This window comes from Passer montanus, unplaced genomic scaffold (genome assembly GCF_014805655.1).
Source record: "Passer montanus isolate IOZ18808 unplaced genomic scaffold, ASM1480565v1 scaffold9, whole genome shotgun sequence".
NCBI lineage: Eukaryota > Metazoa > Chordata > Aves > Passeriformes > Passeridae > Passer > Passer montanus.
The window spans coordinates 2,001,280-2,018,994 of record NW_024374367.1 but is presented as its reverse complement, the minus strand read 5'-3'; the positions used below and the strand labels follow the sequence as shown (position 1 = coordinate 2,018,994).

At 43.1% G+C, this 17,715-nt stretch overlaps 1 protein-coding gene across 2 annotated transcripts in view; it reads right to left on the bottom strand.

The window, feature by feature from the left end:
• Positions 1-17,715, bottom strand: part of SFMBT1 (Scm like with four mbt domains 1) — a 71,631-nt gene that overhangs the window by 21,277 nt on the left and 32,639 nt on the right. For both annotated transcript variants that reach the window (XM_039733996.1, XM_039733994.1), the window contains exons 2-8: positions 14,135-14,296; positions 8,147-8,241; positions 3,429-3,669; positions 2,988-3,076; positions 1,823-2,069; positions 1,054-1,151; positions 184-285 (exon numbers count right to left, since the gene is read on the bottom strand). In XM_039733996.1, the coding sequence (XP_039589930.1) occupies positions 184-285; positions 1,054-1,151; positions 1,823-2,069; positions 2,988-3,076; positions 3,429-3,669; positions 8,147-8,241; positions 14,135-14,162 (900 nt within the window). In that variant the 5' untranslated portion in view covers positions 14,163-14,296. The remainder of the gene's footprint in view (positions 1-183; positions 286-1,053; positions 1,152-1,822; positions 2,070-2,987; positions 3,077-3,428; positions 3,670-8,146; positions 8,242-14,134; positions 14,297-17,715) is intronic.

Sequence of the window (17,715 nt, the reverse complement as noted above, 5' to 3'; positions counted from 1 at the left end):
GCTTCACCACCAGCAGTGGTTTGATCAGGCAGCCTGTCCCCTGAGGGAGACATACAAAACACTTCGTTTGGAAACCAGCTCAAGATTTTAAGATAACCAGTTAATGAGAATTCCCTGAGCATTTAGGAATAGAAGCAGCAGTAGAACTGAATCTCAGCAGGACTGGTTTAAGAACTCTGGTACCTTGAGAACTGTGGCAGGAGAGATAACAAAGGGAGCCATTGGGTCCACAGCTTCCAGCTTCATGCCCTCAGAGAACGAGTGCACTCCAATCACAGGTTTGTCCTGGAAAATGATGTGTTGCTCTGATTACCTGCCCTCCTCCATCAAAAAAGAGACATGCCTCACATATATTAACTGAAGAGGATGAGTTTTTAAGGAGTTCTTATCAGTTCATTCCAAGAAATTGACATGTCCCAGTACCAGCAACTTCTCTGAACGAAAAGGCCAACAATGCCCCGAGACTGACAGTTTTCGGTGAGTTTTAGGGAATTGAGTCCCTGTGACTTCTTCCTCTGCTATTCTCCACACAGAAGCAAGATTTGATAAAACACAGTGCTCTCGTAAGTCAATAGAAACATTTTAGGTTTTTCCCTGTAACCTTTGGCACTCCTTGGGAACTTCACTTCATGAGAACTACACAGGCCTCCATTTCCAGTCTAACAGAAACCTGCAGAACAGGGCTCCTGCTCCAGAATTAGCCATATCTCTGTACATCACCCAACAAATTCAAGAGCAACAGCACCTCTACTTCTACTTATGGGTCCAAAAAAGCTGAGAAAAATGGACTAAGAACCTGAAGGACTAAAACATGTGAACCAGGACAACTAATGACTCCCATAACTGTGATGGCTGCATTGTCTAACTTACCAAGAATTGATACCAGTATGATTATTTTCCCTTATAATTACATTTTTAAACCAGAGGGAGAAAGGGAATACATTTTAAAAACCAACAAAACAAAACAAGGAAAGGATTTTGGGAGACTGACTTCCCTGAATCATTGCTCAGGAATATAGCATTTCCATGGTATCACCCACAGCATTAAACTACCTTAAAAAGATCTGTAGGAACAGAGGACTCCTCCTCCTCCTCTTTCACCTTCTTCAGGATCTCTTGCCAATCTGCTTCACTCCTCAAGGACCTAATGGCTTGAGGAAAAAGAGAGGGAAAGAGTGAGTACTCATTTTTCTTCTTCTTTTCTCTCAGAACCCATAGCAATAAAGTTTGACATGTGCCCCTCTAAACTGCCAAATTCTTTATCCCAAGGTTTCCCCTCATCAGGAAACATGTTACAGCACTAGCAAGCTCACAAGCTATCCTTCTGTGTTTCTGCCACTTTTTGCTCCCCTCCTCTGATGGCCTACCTGTTGTGGACATGTCTGAAAGATGTGTCCACCTGTCCCAGCCTCTGCCTCCACTTCCATGCACTTGTTCCTTCTTTTAAGAAACCATTTAAAAATATGAAAATCTATCTAAATCAGCCCCTAAATGAGACCCCTTGAGGGTCTCAATTGCAAAAGCTCCTGCTGAGCAGCACTCCAAAACCAGATAACCAAAATAACCAAAATCATGAAGGCAATCCCTTCCTCACTTCCTTCTATGCACACACAGGAGGAAAGTTTTGACAGGCAAAACCATTTAGAACAAGTGGGTGAAAAGTCTTGTAAGACTATTGTACCTTCATTTTATTCAGGTACAGGACTTGTCAGATCCCATGGATTATGTGGCCATCACATGCAGCCAGAAGGACAATTCAGAGCACTAAAGCAGCAGCCTCTACCCTCTGCTCACCACACACAAGATCTGTGTTCTCAAATACCTAAAGGTGGTTGCAGGCTGTATCCATGTTGAGCTGCCCAACCCACTTGGTGAAGGAAAGGGTCCAAATAGAAGAGCCACTGGTCAAATTTGTCCAAATCCTCCAGGCCCTCATATCGCAGCTTGAGCCTCCCCCCAACGTTTTCCACCACGGTGACGATCCAGGCTTCCAGGGAGTCCCGCGTGTTCTGCAGCTCCAGGCGGGAGCCGGGTGCGATGAGATCCAATGGATTTTTCCCTCTGTGAAGCTACAGAAAGAATACAAATTATTCTGTACAACAGAACAAAATAAATGCCATACTTCCACCTCCGTACACACATTCTGTCTGCATAAATAAAGTATGAACACAGAAGCACAGAAATCCATGTCCCTTCCTAACACAAGCCAGAAGTGACAATGTTCAGAATCACTGGTGTTTGTGTCAGAGCTTCTGCACTGCCTGGAGATACAGTCACACATTTCACTAAAGTCCTCATTATCATTTTCAGAGACATTATCATTTATATATTCCATGTTTGAAGGAAACATGAATAACATCTTCCTAAAACTGAGTCATGCAGCATACAAAGATGACTAGACAGAAACATACAGACAGAACTGTTAGCTGTAATGAAGGTGTCAAAGGCATTTTCCAAAAATCATTACGTTCCGTACTTTACAACCAGACACTGATATAAGTGCAGATATTGTTTTAAGTGCAGAGCAGGGGATAAAAAATTTGCAAAGATGTAATTAAGTGAAACAATAATATGACCATTAGTAAAAAATTGCAAAACAAAACAAACAATTCAAAGTGAAAGGACTTAATGGAAAAAGGAGACAACATGAAAGCCAGATAAATAAAACATTATTTTCTTAGAGCTGTATGGAGGAAGAACAGAACAGGAAGAAGACTGAAACCTTATGGAGCTGAAAAAGGTCTTTCTTTTGCCAGGATTAATGAACAACCCTAACCTGCAGCAACAGATATGTTTCAGGACAACACTATAAAAATTAAATAGTGTAAATAGGAAACGCGAGAGAGTGGAACTCTAGGGTCAACAGCATATTACAGTGCTCCCTAAACTTAAAAAGGGAATTAAACTGACAATTCAAATAAGGTCCCCTTAATGATGAAGGGCAAAGCCAAGACAAAGCCCAGTATGCAGCTCCTTGCAGCACTTACCCCCTCCAGCAGGTTAGCAGGGGCACTGCAGGCCCCCTTCAGCACCCGCTGAAGGAACTCCTCCTGGTCAGGTATCTTGTCCTTGATACCTAAGCAAACAGTGAAAGAGGAAAACTGTGATTTTTCCTGCCAGATAAAGATTATTCAGACACAAGATACCACCACAACCTTGTGCTGCCTAATTCAAGAGAATCTGCCACACACTGGTAACAACTTAAAACAAAGAAACAAAACAAAAACTTTAAGGAAATGTCAAAGCAGTAGATTTTGGTGGTGATGATTAAGATAAACACAAGCCTCTCTGATGGGATTTAGGAAAACACAGCAGATAACCTCATCTTGTCCCCACAGCAACAGCACCCACACAGGCTGCCTGCCCGGCTGACACAGGACAGCAGCACCTCTTGGAGTGCTCCCTGTGTCTGCCCACAGAGCTGGTACCTTCAGGCACTTTGAGAATCTTCTTGTTCTGCTGACACCAGCCGATGGGGTGCAGGTCAGCAGTCAGGATGTCACACCAGAAGTCGGCCTTGCGGTCCTCGCCGTAGCCGTCGTAGCGCAGCAGCAGCAGCTGCCCGCACGTGGTGATGATGGTGGCAACCCAGTAGGTGTTCTGGTCAGACTTGACAGCGACTTCCAGCTTCATGCCAGGGGCAAAACCATTCTGCAAACTTGTATCCACCTGAAGAGGAAGAAGATCATCACATCTGAGCACCTCTCAGAGTTTGTTGAATAACACAGGGAACAATTTAGACAAGTTCATTAGCAAAAAAACTCAAGCCAAATGCCATCCAGCCTCTTCAGAGAAACAGCTTTATCACATTCTGGGACCCAAACTGGAATGCACACAGAATCACCATTAATGAAATCTTTGCATTTCAGAGTATCTTTCCAAGCTTAAAGCAACACTGTGCCATTTATTTTCTGCCCTGCACAATACCTTCCTCTATCACTGAAAGACTTTTCCACTCACAGCTGGGCTGGCAGCCTGAGCAAAAGTAAAAGTCAAACTCAGCACCACAACTTGACTTGTTGTGTTAAATTGTGTCATGCAAGGTCTTTGGACAAAAAGCCCATTTCAAATACATACTTGTGCCTTAGGTAACAGTATCTGTCTCTTCCACCATGCTCATCTAAGAAGTCACAAACCTGCACAAAGTGCAGAAAAAGGATTTCTAACCTCTCTATGCAAGAGTCTAAATAATTCTATATGTAGCACTGTTAGATAAATTGCATGGAACATAATCAGTCTGTATTCTTCAAGCTTTGACAACCATAAAGCACCAGGCACTGGGAGTGCTCTGTTTGTATGTGGGTATGCTGTGTGCAGGTGATCAATCTGCACACAGAGAGGAGGCAACACCTTAAGTTTCTCATATCCCTAATTTCTCCTAACTCAAACAATCTCAAAAGAGCAGATGGACCCTGTTCTGCTCTCTCTATAAATGTTCTGATCTACGCTTAATTCCAGACAACAAACTCTGATTCAGTCCTAACAAACTCTGACATGTCAATTCCCCATTCTCAGTTGGCTGAATCTCATGTTTTCTTTCTTTTTCAAGAGGTCCCAAGTTCCATTTCCTCTTTGAGCCTACTAAAAGAAAGGCTTCCAGCATGATGCAGATGGAGCAGATATTTTCTGGGGTATTTATTCCCAGTTCTGTGCTGACAGTTCAGTAACTGCCATAGCTATTATAGTCTCATCAGCCAGCACATACTGGTTTGCTAAAAATAAAGCTAAGAGAACTACACCAGAAAGAAAAGCATATGCCTGTGTTAACTGTTCATATCCTTGGGGTTAATACCTTTCACTTAGAGAAATCTCTTCTTAAAAACCTAATCAGCAGGACCCAATACCTGCAGGCATCTTGAAGTGGTATTATAAAGGGTGTCTCTTCAAAAAGTCTGGCAGAAGAGATATTCCCAAAAACTTCATGTTGTGATTCCTGAGAGAAAAGCCTCGAGCTCAACGCAGCATTTGAAGAATCGGGAAATCTGCGGTGCTCCCCATACCCGATCTTTCAGCAAAGCCTCAGGGCAGGGAGAGCAGGTCTAGCACAGCCAAGAGCAGCCGGGCGCCTTTTCCCGGCCCGCCCGGAGCACCGTGCACACCGAGCCGAGCCCGCGCCCTCTCCCGGCAGCGCCGCGGGTTGGGGGCACCGCAAACTCCTGCAAGGAGCCCCCCGGGCATGGGCACCCCCAGAGCATCACACTCCCGTCCGGGAGGGCAGCTGAGCCGGCCGGGAGCTGTGACTCCAGCCCCTGTCCCATCAGGAGCTGCCCCCAGGCTGTGCCGCGGCACCAGCCAGAGCCAGGGATGCAGCTCAGCTCAGGGGAGATAATGATGAAGAACAGACAAAAAGGAATAAGAGCATGCAAGAACATACAGAAAATAAATGTGTTCAGATGATGATGAACACCGAATTGTTTTTCGTGGTCACACACTTTTTAAAAATTCCTTTCTACCCTTTACAAAAAGCATTCAGTTCTAGAGGAGGTGTATTTAAACCTGGGGGGATAACAACACTGGCATTCATTACAGCTCCAGGTTTTTGATAAGTTCTTTTTCCTGCTACATTTTATGTCAAACAGTCACTTTGATCTTGATATTGTTTAATTTTTAAAATGCTAACAAATTAAACATTAGAACACACTTGATTTGAGAAGTAGCTTAAATTCTCCAATGTGTCTTACTCATAGCAAGGCAAAACTCTCAGAATTAATATAAGCACACAAATTGAGAAAGTCACCTCTCCCATAAGCAAGTCCAGTGCTTTGCCAACCCAGGCTGTGTAATCATGGATTACACTTCCTTAACCTGACCATGTATTCTCCTACAACTTGAGTTAGGTATTTCTCACTCACAATGCACAGTGGGAGCTCACTACTTCAGTATTTAAAAAAATCAAACTAAAACCATATAGTTCCATTTAAAAAATGCATTTATATTAATTAATTTATCATATGTGTTGATTTGCTCTTGTGCCAATACTACCCTTCAGCTCAGAATTTTCCATTCTGTTTTTTTGAGAGTAAAGCTTGCTAGCTTTCCTGATGGTGGATTATAAAAATATGTCACTTCTAAAGCCAAGAAACTGGGACCATGGATTTGAGCTGGAGGGAATACAATCAGCAGCACAGGCACACCAGCACCTGCCTGCTCACCCCTGACAGCCACTCACCTGCTGTACCCTGGAATCACACTAACCTTGTCTCGGTGCTGTCACAAAGACAAGCTGTCACTCTCCACTGGGAGGCAGTGAGGCTCTCTACTCCACCTTTTCCAACACATTAGCTTCTAATGGACCACAGAAACCCCCAGCATGTGACCTTGCACTTCTATTGACAGCAAGACTATGCTATAAATATGCTCCTCCCTCTGCCTGTCAATTCAGTGTCAGCAATAACTCCTCAGAATTTTATGCCAAGCTTATTACAGAGAACATCAACAATGGTCTCTGGACAAATCCTAAGGAGCTCTGGTAGAAAATGCCCAATAGTTCCATTCTGAATGTGCAGACATCTACGTCCACACTCACTGATCACCTCCTTGCAGAGATCAAGGCCCTCTGACCCCCCAGGGCAGTGGGACAAAGGGGCTGGGCTTTGCCCACACCTCCTCACCGCTCTCCATCACAATGCCACCTCACCAGCAACACTGCACTGTGTTCCTCACAGGCACGGATTGACAACAATACAAAATGTGGAGGTTTTTTAAAACCTAATTGTATTTTTATCAACCATGGCCCCAGCCACCAGACCTCAGACTTGACACAGCAGAGCTGGTGCAGGTGCAGTGAGTCTTTCAAAGTGTGTCTCCTGCTAATTAACAAAATCCAACTACAACATTAATTCAGATGGCCACTGCTGTAAAGCTGGCATTACAATTAATTATGTAGTGTCCAAACTATGATAGCAGGCCTCTTTAACAGAGATCCAGTGAGGAAAATCACACCAGAGGAGACAGACCATTCCCTGTATTACTGCAAAATGCCATTGCTCTGGTTCCATGCTGTGCTCTCACAGTGTGAGCTGCATGGACACTGCCACTCTAAGCTGGCTCTAGCTACAGTCTCAGTACACCCAGGAAAAAGCAAGCACAGTCCCCTTCTCTTCAGAAATGAGATACCTGAATTTCTACTTTGAACAAAAAACTTACAATTACATCCCAGTGTTCTAACAGCCTCTGTGAAGTCTGTATTTTCTGTACATCTTTACTACAAATACCTCCGACATATTTTAACAAATTATTTAATAGTCTTCATTTCTCCAGGTTACCCTTGGACTCAAAATGCTTAGTGATCCTTCACAAACAGACCTCAGTCTGTTTTCCTGCTGATTTAAGTTTCCTCATACTGAAAGTCATGGTATTGGACCCAAAAGCCTGAGCACCACAGGGTGTCTTCCAAGCAATGTGTCACACACAGTCACCAGTCTGGCAGTCTGGAAGGTGCTTTAATTGTTGGAAGAGAACCAACAGGTTTGGACACCAGCTCTGTACAGCTCACCATTACTGAGGACCCTTTACAAGAAGGCAGATTTCACATTCAGATCTCCCCCAACGGGACAGTGCTCTCCAGGACTTTACCAGCAAACATTTCAGATGTCCAAGGGCAACGACAAGGGCTTATCAAGACTTCATCCTATGCATTAAGCCTGTGATCAACAATTATCCTAATCAGTTTTCTAACTACTACAGTCAGGTGTTTGGCAGAGCTGTTATTTTCTCCTTGCCTCTGAGATCTGCCATTAAACCTTCTCTAAAAGCACATTTGAATTCTGCTGTTAAAGAGTTATTCTGCCACCAGCTTTCTAAAGCTACTCCTCCATAACAGTTGTCCAGGAGCAATCACCAAAAGAAGAAAGAGACTGGATATTTTGAGCTTCTTGAGAAAAATCAAGCTTATCTTCTGGTGCAGAAAAGACCTTAACTCCTTAGATTTCAGCACTTGTGGGTGGGGTCACATCCTGCTATGTACAGGGATGAAGACAAGAAACAGTAACAAAACAGTTAAATTCTGCATTTCTCTATAAAAACCATGATTCTAGTTAGTCTTCCAAATCTGAGAGCAGTAACTCATTCAAAGAAATCCTGAACACTTAGTGTATCAAAGAAACAATGCAGGAGATGCCAAGCACACACATGCTCCCTTACTCACATGTTTAAAAGATCCATGGGGGGCTGCTGTTGCTCCTGTGTCTTCTAGATACTCATCCCAGTTGAATTCCATTTCTTCCACACTGGAACCAGCATCTGGAAGGGAAGCCAAACACTTCTAATTCAGTGGCTTTAGTCTCCTACAACCCACAGCAAAACCCACTTTGGTACCAAATGACTGAGTACACAAGTGTGCAAGAATAGACAACACTATTTGGCCTTTTGTTGCCTGTGAACAGCACTTATAAGCTGGGCTTGGTCTGGAAAACAGTAAAATCCTGAGGATTTGGTTTAGCACAAATTTGCTTACAATTTTTCAGAGGGAAACATAGGCAGAAGAGCTCTGTATTTTTATGAACAAATATGAGAGACTCAGAACTCCAGGCACACTGGACTGTTGGTGTTTTAAATTAAAAACCACCCAGGAAAGAGCAGTATCACTAGTCAGAGATTTGAAAAGAAAGTCTAAAAAAATCCTTTGAAATATGACTGTGCTCTTTTTAAAGTTAGATAGTATACATTTAGCTGTTCCAAAACACCAATAGCAAAGAGAGGGATTCAGGGTAGCTCTAAAGAAAACAACTTGAGGCATAACTGAAATAAAGTCCTTTCAACTTGGTCATTTAAAAGCCCAGCTCATAAGGTGTAACAGCTTCTTTAGACCAAGAAAACCTCATTATGGGATGCATTTAAAGCATAAATGTGCTAAAACCACTCAAACCACAGTTCAAAGCTCACTCAGGCTGTTGGGAAGCAAGCACCTGTAATAAGCCACACTACAGATCAGTCAAATTTTCTATTATTATTGTCAAGCCTGTACCCCAGCCCTGGTCTCCCCTTCAGTTCTGGCTTGGCCCAGTTCTCAGATGCTCTCCTATTCTTATTTTCTCCAACACGTACCCAACTTGGCTAAAAAGACACCAAGCCAGCCCAGGTGGATCTCAGGTCCCTTTTTCAGTTCATTTTTCCTGCAGGAGCACAGTGGGATGGCCACTGAGGGTCCCAGCCCATGCAAGCAGCATTTTTAACCTCCACACACAAGGTTCAGGTTCAGCAGCAAAATGGGGTGGCAGTGCCAGCACACAAGAGCAGAGCTTTCATTTTCATTTTCAGGCTTGGTTCCACCATCTGCCCCATAGCTGTCTATGAATGAACAACAGAGCTTTCCCCCTCTCAGGACCAGGAAACCTGATACCTTGTTTATATTTGAAAACAGAGAAATCTCTGTGTATCACAAGCCCAAGGAGAGCTCAGCAAAGGTTACAGGACACTGGCATTTCCTACAGCCTGTGCCTTTCCTAGGACAGGCAGCAACTGATCTCTCCAGCAGCAGGAAACATTACACATTAAAAAAAATAATTAATTACCACCACGTGTCCTTATCAGCCCCCCGGACAGGCTAACAAGCTAAGTAAGCTAAGTAAGCTCTGGGACAATTCCCAGTCCTCCAATAGAAAGGAGCTAATATTTGTCCAGAAGTCTGAGATACATTAAATAGACTAAAAACCTACAAGTCTTCAGTTTAATATGTTCTTTTTACCTTCAGACTGATGGTTAAACTCATCTTTGACTTTTCATTGTGACTCTAGGAGTTATCACTTCCCAAAAGTTAAAAATGTATATTCAGTTAGCTGTTGTTTGCTGATGACATTATCTATTTTAAAAGAGGTTCTTATCTCTCCAGAACCCAACTTTGTCTGTTTTTAACCAACCACAGCTGGTTATTTTGGCCTTTCATAGCTCAAAAGATTCAGAGCTTGAATATCACCATCACTTTTAAAGGATAATTTTTAACTTACTGAAGAAATTACCTGGAGAAATAAGTAAGGAGTTTTATGTTGAATTTTTTTTAGAAAATAAAAGGTTAAGACACAGACCACAGTTTTTTGCAAATTAGGGTGGAGCTCATCAAAGCTTTGGCTGCAAGCCATTCTAAGAAAAACAATTCAATCGCAAAATGTTTTTAAAACAGATTAAGATTTCTCAACTCATTTAAACTGAATTTTAGTTCTATATGACCATAAAAACGCTGAAGTTCACAGCTCCTGAATCAAAAACACCAGCTCTGGTCAGTCAGACCCAGGAGCTAATTCTAATTTTGCTCCCACCCAAGCAAAACCATTTTACCCTTTGCACCAAAACCCCCCCTGAGGGAAGGGAAGGGAAGGGAAGGGAAGGGAAGGGAAGGGAAGGGAAGGGAAGGGAAGGGAAGGCAGCGGCTGCCCGGCAGGGCCGCAGGGAGCGCGGCCCCGGCCCCGCTATCATCAGATAACCGCCGAGGGGCAGTTAAGCTCCTTAAATGAGCCACAGGTCACTTCACACACTGAAAGGGTCAATTAGTAACTCCTGTTGCCACTTAATTGCTACAAGGAGCCGCCGGGAAAGCCGGCTTGCGGCTAGAGCCGGTCTATGGGCCAGCGCAGCCCCGGCCGCCGCTCACCGCCCCAGCAAAACATAAATAAATCCCTGTCCAACACTCACGGCAAATTCAACACCCTGACTAGTGTCTTTCAGGGAGTTTCCTTCAGTCCAGAGGGTTTTTTAAAAACTTTGGCAAAAAGCACCCACAGCTTTTTCTGTTCATTCATGCACAAAAGCCGAGCCCAGCTCGCGTTCGTGTTTCACCAAGGTTTTCCAGCTGAGGGAAACAGCCCTCACTTCCACCAGTGAGCACAGAGCTGGGGAAATTTCAATTTCCCTCCCTTTTGGAGGCTGCCCCAGCTGAGGTTTGTGTTCAGCCATGGTTGGAACCATCCTGTTTGCTGCTTCTCACAAACCTGCCACAGCACCCCAGGTTATTTAGCAGGAAAAGTTCACAGAATAAAGTTCCAAGTAAAAATGCTGTATGAGGATTCACAGTGAGAGCAGTAAATTAGCTTTTTAATCGTGGCATGTGGTAGGACTACATAAACAAAGAAAAAGCCCAGAAATAAGTCTCTCTTTTTCAACATCTGAATGCAGAAGCACTCCAAAGGTGCAGCAAAAGACCATCTCCCTGGTAAGGCTTTCAGAGTCAGAATCCAATCACTTTTCTGGTTTTATTGGCAGGACAGTGGCAGCAGAGCAGGCCCTGCTTAAATCAAGCCTTTGAAGTGTTTTGCTGGTACTTTTTGCATTGCACAGCTCCATCCTCACAGGTTAGCAGATCCCTGGAGACTCAGGACCAGTTTAATGAAGCCACATTCCTGAGGGGCCATAAGCCTGCATTAAACACCCTGATCAGTCTGAGTTCAGAATGTTCAATAAAACCTCAGACATTTACAGCAGAGGTTCTTGCTACTGTGAGAAAACTTACAAATCAGTGTGACACATGACAACAGGCAAAACCATATTCAATGCATTTGATTCCAAAGCACAATTTATTCATCTAATTCTGCATGGATGTACATATTTATTATGCTCTCTCTCCCCATATCCTTAATTGCTACAAGCCCTAAATAAATTCAGCTTTCTACTATGTGGAGACTTATTTCTCTGTATTAGACAGGATGACTGAACAGCACATTAGCCCAGAGGCAAAGCACAACTTTGGCAAAGGCAGGAGAAGAAACCTGACACAATTCCCATCTCTCTGGCCTTGCCATGCAACCAGTTTGTGTCAAAAGAACTTTCAAATCAAACCAACATTTTCTTAAGTAAAATCCAAGAAGTGTCCTACAGAGGCTCTATAGAGAATATTCATCCACTTTGGAGGTGAGAAAATTCTCTATATGAATATCAGCAGATTCCTAGGCAGGTGCATCACTTCCCATTTGTCACTATTTCAACTGGCCTTAATGGGAACACTCATTCTTTCTGAATTTTATCACAACTTACATCCTGCTGCTCTCTGATACATGCAGGTAGAGAAAGAATATGGAATCATACCATTTGGACTGGAGAATGTAGTGAAATATTAAGCAAGTTAGCCCTTAAAAATATCTGAAATGGAAACAGTCTACACTAGGCTGTTCTCATCTTTGGATTTGAGCTAAATTCTCACTGCAAATAACTTTCATGCATTTTTAATGTGATTTAGTTGAAGACTGTCACATTGGACATTTAAGCACATCACAATTGAAGGTCTTGCAGACTTCAGTAAGGCTATCCCAAAGGTTTCTCACCCTGAAATGTAGATATAGTTCAATCTGATTTTAATAACAGTTAATCTTTTTCATCTCCACCAGCTAAGAGGCCATGAATAAATAAAGACAGGTTGGAATTTCAGGAGTTGAAAAAGACTGTGACAAGAATAAAAGTTGTCTTTTCCTCTCATAGTGCAGTGGAACATCACAACCAACAACACTGAGCTTTGTCTGGGTTCTTGGAGCCAGGGAGCTTGGATGTAAAACCAGAAAAACAGAGGAGAATCTCCAAAAGCTGCGGAAAATTATCAAGTAGAAGAAAATTACACCACTCAAAAAATATGAAGGCAATGTTCCAGCAGTGGTTTGGAATGGTGTAACTCAAAAGCACTTCAGAAAACAATATTAGAGGGCACAACAAATCCAGTGTGCTTATGCTTACACAGGTATTTGCTGGGAACTATCTCTGAATGCAAGTAAAGCTCTCATCATTTATTGTTTGCTCTTTACAGCCTCCTGTACTCAAACCTGGCACAAAAGGATGCTCAGGGAAATAGCTGCTGAGTAATTTCAAGCCAGTATCAAACCTTTCCTCAGCTATTCAAAAGCACACAGTGAGAGAGGACTCTGTGACCTGCTACTTTTTGAGGAAGATGGAAAAATGTCAATATAGGTTTTAAGACTGAGAGATGTGCTATCACAGCCTGTGGACACACCACTGTATGTGACCATGTGAACAACTCCTCACTCTTCTTCTCCCTTCCTTACACTCTGTGACAGAAGCCTGCAGTTTCCACTAGGCAAGGAAAAAGTATTTGCATGTGCCAGGAGAAATTCTACATCCACGCCCATGATGCCTTTTCTGGACTATTTGAGGATATAACATTGACAACAACTCAACTGACTTGCTGTAATTAATAATCAAAAAGCACATATCATAAAGCAGATGATAACATTCTTCTAAAAAGCACTATAAATTAAAATTATGTTTAACAATTCTTCAGCAACACTGACAACAATTAGATTTCCATGAAGTAAAGGTAGAAAAATTACCAATAGTGAATTATCCTACGAGAAGAGCAGCTTGTTGGACAAAGTACCAAAGGAAAGTAATACTCAGATAAAATCTTGATCCATTTTTTTACACTGACAATTATGAACTAAAATTTTCTTTATATACACTGTGATAGGTAGGGACCTCCTCAAAGAAAAAGGACAAGCCATGGCAGGCAAGACAGAGCAAATGGATGGTTCCTACCCCCACATTTCCAGAGCTGTTTCAGAAAGCTGTTAGTATTCCCAGCCATCCCAGACTAACACTCTTCCTGGCCTGGTGTTCCAAGGTGATCCAAAACCTGAGCTGATTTCTCATAATACACCACTCTGCAGGAGGTCAGGTATTGATATCACGAGTCTATCAAAGAGGACACACTAAGGCACCTCAGAACAACAGGACAGATTACAGTGGCAGCAAACAGCTTCAGTTATCTGACTTTTCCAACCAGCAGCAAAAGCTTGCCAAAATATTAAGAAGATGAACACAAGGACAGAACTAGGTATTGAACACTCTGAAAGATAAATGCCTTAAAATAATAAGTGTTAACACCACCAAGCTTTTCATAAGCCTGTTTCATAGTGGTACCACAGAAAGGAAAGTCGCAGCTTCTTGAAAACACAACCACCAAGGTGGGCCAGATTTTGTTTCCCTTTAAGGCAGTGATACACCCTGCTCTGACACAGAGCAGTAACAAACACAGCCATGCCAGCTCCACAGCCAGAACACAACCCAGAATCTGTGAAACTGGAGCTTCTCCCTGTGAGCAGCACCAGGCACACGCACTGTGGGACGCTCACTGTGCTCACCTTCCTCCCACATTGCCAATGTTTTTAGGGAATTTGGCCAGGGAGCTGGGCTGGAGTGTTACCTGCATCATACTGCTGTTCTCCATTCATCTCCACAGGAGCCCAGGGGCTGTTCCCAGCAGCCAGAAGCAGGGGGGTCCGAGGCTGTCACTGTTTGGTGGTCATGAGTCGCCTCCCGCCTTCCACAGCAGCCGGGACATTCAGGAGGGGATCCTGGAAAACACCTGAAAGGAACAACTGGTAAGGAAATCTTCATGGGATCTTTTCAGATAGAATCCTAGAGTGGTTTGGGTTGGAAGAGAACTTGAAGATTCTCCTTCCAACCCCCTGCCATGGGCAGGGACACAGGGATACCTTCCACTGCCCCAGGCTGCTCAGGTCCTCTCCCAGCTGCTCCAGGCAACCCTAGGGCCTCCCCACCCTCACAGGAAACATATCTTCCTAATATCCAATTTACAGACCTATTTCTATTAGCAATTAAATAGTTATTTCATTATGAATGCTAGAAAATAAGTAAAAACAGGACTGAAGCAAGCGCACCAGATCACTAGCAGTGAACCATAAGTTTTGGTTCTTTACAAGATTCTCCACAAAAGCAAAGTTGCATAGTAAATAAGTCTAGGTAACATGTCTCTTTAGAAATAACACACTTTGACTGACATCTTTACATAAATCAAAGAGATGAGTGGTCATAAAACCAAGATTACTGGCTTGAAAATTCTTCTAAGAAAAAGGTAACTTCAAAAACCCTTTGCATTCTTGTTGAATATCTGTGAAGCACCTGTTTTATTTAAGTGAGATATCTGAAATAATAGAGAGGACTAAAAATCAGGTTCTAAAAACATGGGTTGTGCTTCTGAAATGAACACATTTTGAATAACAATGCTTTATAAAAAGGAAGTCCTACACCTTTGAAAAATCTCTGATTTTGAGTTCTGTACAGCTATAGTGTCTATGCAGACTACCTGATAACCCTTAGAGATACACAACACTGGTAGCTTCCTTCACACACAAATAAATCAACAAACTTGAATAGAATAAAATATCCAGCAGCAGTGCTCAGTCATGTAGGAAGTTCAAGTACAATCAAAACTACAACCAACTTCAAAAATTTTCATTACATGTGAAAAAAAAAATTGTGAGTGGCAAGAGTTATCATTAAGAGCTCCTATTGAATGGCAGCTTAATGCCACAAAAATCTACTGTGTAGAAGACACTAATAACTTTTATTCATTACAGCTTCACAGGAATGTGTCTGGAATGGAACCCAGCTGCCAATTTCTGCTATATGCCTCTAACCTGCTCCACTCCAGCTCAGAAATCTGTGCTCAGCATGTAACTACAAGGTCACACGTTAACTCCCAACCCAGCTCTGCCTCTGTGAGAAAGGCACTGAGAAATTAAGCACAGGCTCCACTCTCACTCTTCACTGGCTGCTCACAGTTGTTCCAGGCTCAGAGGACAGGGCAGAGCAGGGTTAGGTAACTCAAGCACATGTTCCCAGACTGTCCTCTCCCTACACAGACTGAGCTTCCATCTATTCCCACTTTTATAAAGAGATGCTGGAAGAGGATGTCACTGGCACAATGCTCAGCACACAGAGAAGAACTAACCAACAAAACATTTTTTAATCATTAATCAAAACATGTCTTGGTAATGGCCTATCCCAAGTCTATCAGCTGTCACAGTGCTAAGCCAAAACAAAGGCAATGCTGTGAGCAAAGCACATATTCCACAAGTCTGAGGATATGCCACTGCTTTAGAATAGTGTAGCCCTGGCAAAGCATACTCAGAATTAATTGCAATTAAGCTATTTTCAGTTTATGGGATGCAGTTCTCAATTAGCTTCTATAACTAAACTATGTGACGCAACTACAATCTTTTTTTTTTTCCTTTATGCAACATGAGAATATTTAGGACATTACCCTCCCCACCAAAACCCCAAAACAAACCCACAAAACCAAACCCCAAGCACCAAAGAGGCTGTTGATTTAGAAGATGCCAAACACTGGCAGCTCCTGTTGAAGCTGATTGATATTCTGCCCAAGTCAAATTGGGTTGTTATTCAGGATTTCATAAGCAGTTGTGGTGTTGTATGTACACAAAATTGAGAGCACTTGTAATTAGCACCCACCATGGCTGCTGCTTACAGTCTGGCACCCCAAAGATTATCTTTTGATAAATCTCGAGGGAAGTGGAGCACAAGTGCTGCTGGAACAGAGCTGCTTTGGAAATACTTTGGACTCTTCAGTCTCACTTCTGCATTTCAAATCTCCTTTCAGCACATGAAATATTCAGATGTTAGCAACTGGAGGCAGCATTAAAAACAGTTACAGTTCATTAAAGCCAGATGGCTCACTTGAATATGAAAAGAAATCAAACATAAGTTGGCTGTTGAATTAAAGTAAATCAGCTGGTGTCTGAGGCTTAATATAATTTTAAAACAAAGGCGCACGAGACAATGGGGACAGGAGCCACCCCCTCAGGATGGAGCTCGGGCAAGGACCGGGTTTCAGCAAATTCCTCCATGCCCAGGCACCCAGTAAAATCTATTTCAAACCGGGTCCGGCACGGAGCTGCTCCCGGCCGGGCAGGGCAGGGCAGGGCAGGGCAGGGCAGGGCAGGGCAGGGCAGGGCTCCTCCGGCACTCCCAGGTCTGCGGCCAGGACAGCCAGGGTCCCTACCTTTGGTCACTCTGGGGAGTGCCAGGAGAGGGGTGAATGTCCTCCAGGTCCCCGTGCCCATTCACACATTTACCTGGGATTTTTCACCTCGAGAAACAGCAATTATGCCTTTCCTCAGAGGAAAATCAAACTTTTTGTAACTAACTTTTCTCGAGGACTCCAGTGGGCCCGATCCTGGCGCTGCACAGGACAGGATCCAAACCACAGAGCACAGGCCCCCCCCTCAATCCTAATTCCTGATGCTCCCGTAGCTCCAACCTACACTTCATTTGCCCCTGCTTCTATTCTCATATTTCTATGAGAATTCTCATATTTCTATGGCTGCAGAAACCAGCCATTCAAAAAACCCACCACTCCAAGAAGCCTTTTTTAAACCCTTTTCCTACTCTAACACCATTACAGTCAGTCATGAATACAGGTCTCAGCTGGCCCTTTTGCTACACGAAGATGAAATAGCAGCTCCAGGGGAAAAGGGGAGCATGTTGGAATTGAGATTTGTGTGTGACTGGGTACTCCCAGCCACACAGCTTATCAATGCATGAGCAGAGCTAAGGCAGAAGTGCAGCATGGGGTCCTCTAGGAGATAAGCCAGGCCTAAAACATCAGCCCTTTGGAGAACACATCTGCACCCGCTCGGAGGGCACAGACTCCACCCAGCCTGACTGAGACTCTGCGACTCCTCGCTGACAGAGCCAAGTCAAAAATGGAAAGGACCTTCTTGGATGACAACTTAAGTGTTTTATTTTAAAAAATTAAATTCTACAGCACAAAAGGAATCCAATGCAATGAACTGTGAGTGTAGAAGCTAACTTAATTTTAGGTACAACTTACAACATGTAGTACTTGATTCATAAACATTTTTGTAACATGCATTCCAGGTATACTGGCAAGTTTCATATCACTCTTAGTTAAGTGTTTTCAGCACAAAACAAGATATATTGTGCAAATTTCTCAACCAG